The 2,622-nt window shown below is 40.5% G+C and overlaps 1 protein-coding gene across 1 annotated transcript; it reads left to right on the forward strand.

Moving 5' to 3' along the window:
- Window positions 1-27: 27 nt before the first annotated feature.
- Window positions 28-915, forward strand: RHIMIDRAFT_312996 (uncharacterized protein; the record flags this gene model as incomplete). Its single annotated transcript, XM_023614844.1, has 1 exon — window positions 28-915. The coding sequence occupies exon 1, from the start codon at window positions 145-147 to the stop codon at window positions 913-915; it is 771 nt and encodes a 256-aa protein (XP_023466678.1). The 5' UTR covers window positions 28-144.
- Window positions 916-2,622: the final 1,707 nt, after the last annotated feature.

Below are 2,622 nucleotides of genomic sequence, written 5' to 3' on the forward strand. Positions count from 1 at the left end.
TTGAAAGGTCCTGCAAAGATACACTTTGAAAAAGACGTATTTAGGAAAACACCTGACCTTAAATATGATCAAGCTATTGAACATCTCAAGAATCATTACATTACACCTGAATTGATTCAAAAATATGAATTAGAATTCAGTGATATGCAACAAGGAGATCAGGAACACCCTAGAATCTTCTTATCTCGACTTCAAGCCGCAGCTGAATTAGCCAACATTGATAATGAAGCTATTATCGAAAGTAGATTCAGGACTGGATTAATTAGAGAAATCAAATTATTCTGCATCCAATGTAGCTCCAAAACCCTAAAGGATTGGATGACTCATGCCGAAGGATGGTGGAATGCGAATCGACCTCGAAAAATAGCCATGGTGGACAACCCATTCATTCCTAGAAATGCCAACCAAGCATTGATTTATCACAGCAATACACCATACTACTCACAGCAACATAATAATAATCACAATATTGAATTAGTCGATCCAAACGAATATACAATGTCAGCAATACCTCTCAACAACTTACAATTCAGTGGAATATCCTCTCATAGGAATGTTTATTCAGAAAACTTAGCCATGAATCAGTTAGCAACGATGGACATCAAGAGGAACAACAATATACATGGACAGCAAGATATGGGTACAGGTCAGCAACAAAGTTTGATTGAATTGATTCAGCAAACAATTCGTCATGAATTGAATAATCAACAAAATGGTGGCCAAAACTCACGCAACTTTAATCGTTATAACAGAAATCAGTATGGCAACAGTAATTATCAGTACAATCGAAACTATGGTGCTCGAGATAACTACAACAGATATAATGGAAGACCTGATTACAGTAACGATGTACGAAATTATCAACAAAATCAAAACAATCAGCTTGTGGTATCCACGCTACTATTCAGTGCTTAAATACAATATCTAGAGTTGAACCTAATGCTGCTATAAGATCTGTTACACCTTAATCAAATATAGCCAACTCAGTTTAAATACCTCAGCTTCTTAATATATAATTATAGATTGTGCTATCATCTCTTTTCTTTTCACTTTATTCTGAATAAAGATACAACACAGTCTCATCGTATTTTCTACTTTGTTTAAACCTATCCAAATCCAAATACAACAGAAGGAACCAGAGGTGGAAATCTTTGTGAATGCCTCAGACACGGGATGGGGTGTAGCGTCTCCCCATGTAGAAACATCAGGGTTCTGGACACCACACGAAAAAGAACAGTCCATCAAAGTGAGAGAGCTGAAGACGATTCTATTTGCACTCAAACTCCACGCAAGAGAGTACGAAGGGGCGGTGACCAAGATATTCTCAGACAGTATCACAGCCCTCAAGTACGCAAGAAAGTCAGGAGGGGCAGTCTCCCCGTGGCTACAAGAACTCGCGCTCGACATTCAAGAAGTCACAGCGAAATACAATATGCAGGTACAGTATCAGCATATACAAGGAATAAAGAACGTAAAAGCCGATCAGCTAAGTCGAAAGGCAAAGCCACTGTACGAATGGAAGCTGCCGAGACGTTTTTTCAAGATGATCCAAGGAACATGGGGACCTCTACAACTAGATGCATTCGCTACGAGAGAGAATACGAGATTACCTCGGCTTTGGAGCCAAAATCCGGATCCACAAGCAGAAGTAACCAACGCCTGGAACCAACGCTGGATGAAAACAGGTTTGTATTTGCACCCACCTTGGAAGTTCATTCCAAAAGTATTAAGGAAGTTGAAAGCCGGCCGAGTAAAGAAAGCGGTTCTTATCACGCCGAGTTGGAAGAGCCAATACTGGTGGCCAGTGGTTCTACAACAAAGCCTGACGATGCCAATAACATTCAAATTATGCAGGCAATGGTCCTTGACCGCATGGCTGTTATCAGGTCGTACCAAATAGAACAAGCGCTACTGGATGAGAACACTATCAACTACCTTCAAGCTTCCAACAACAGCAACACTCACAAGAACTATGATATACAATGGAAGCGATGGGCTACATGGTGTGTTAACCAACAACCAAGTCAAGATCCTTTGGAATATAAGCCAATTAGAATAGTAGAGTTCTTGACACAACACAAAGAACTATCGATTCAGCAACTAAACTGTATGCGATCAGCAATTGCCTCAGTCTTCAAGGTCATTCATCCAGAAAAACCAGCTATTGCGTCTAACTTGTTGATTCTTCAATTCTTCCAAGCAAAACGAAGAAAGAGTTGTAGACTTCCCAATAGTAATCAAGAAATATATGACCTTCAGCCTATCATTGCAATGATCGTAGGTTGGGGCACAATTGACTCTCTCCCCTTGGACAAGCTTCAGCAGAAGACCTTACTTTTGGTGACAATGGCAACTATGTGGAGACCTCGCTCCGATATAGGCAAGCTACAATTTAGAGATGTCCATTTCCAGTATGACACCACAGGAACTCTGGTTGGTACAACAGTTATTGCAAGGTCACCCAAAGAGTCCGAAAGCAAGTCATCTAAACTAGGAGCTCTGAATAGTAAAGAACTATGCCCTGTATACCATCTCTGGTATTTCTGTGAAAGCACCAAACACCTTCGATATCACCTGGCGGAAGACCATACACTGTTCTTGGGGAATATACTAGAGTCCAGC

Source organism: Rhizopus microsporus (genome assembly GCF_002708625.1).
Source record: "Rhizopus microsporus ATCC 52813 unplaced genomic scaffold scaffold_7, whole genome shotgun sequence".
Classification (NCBI taxonomy): domain Eukaryota; kingdom Fungi; phylum Mucoromycota; class Mucoromycetes; order Mucorales; family Rhizopodaceae; genus Rhizopus; species Rhizopus microsporus.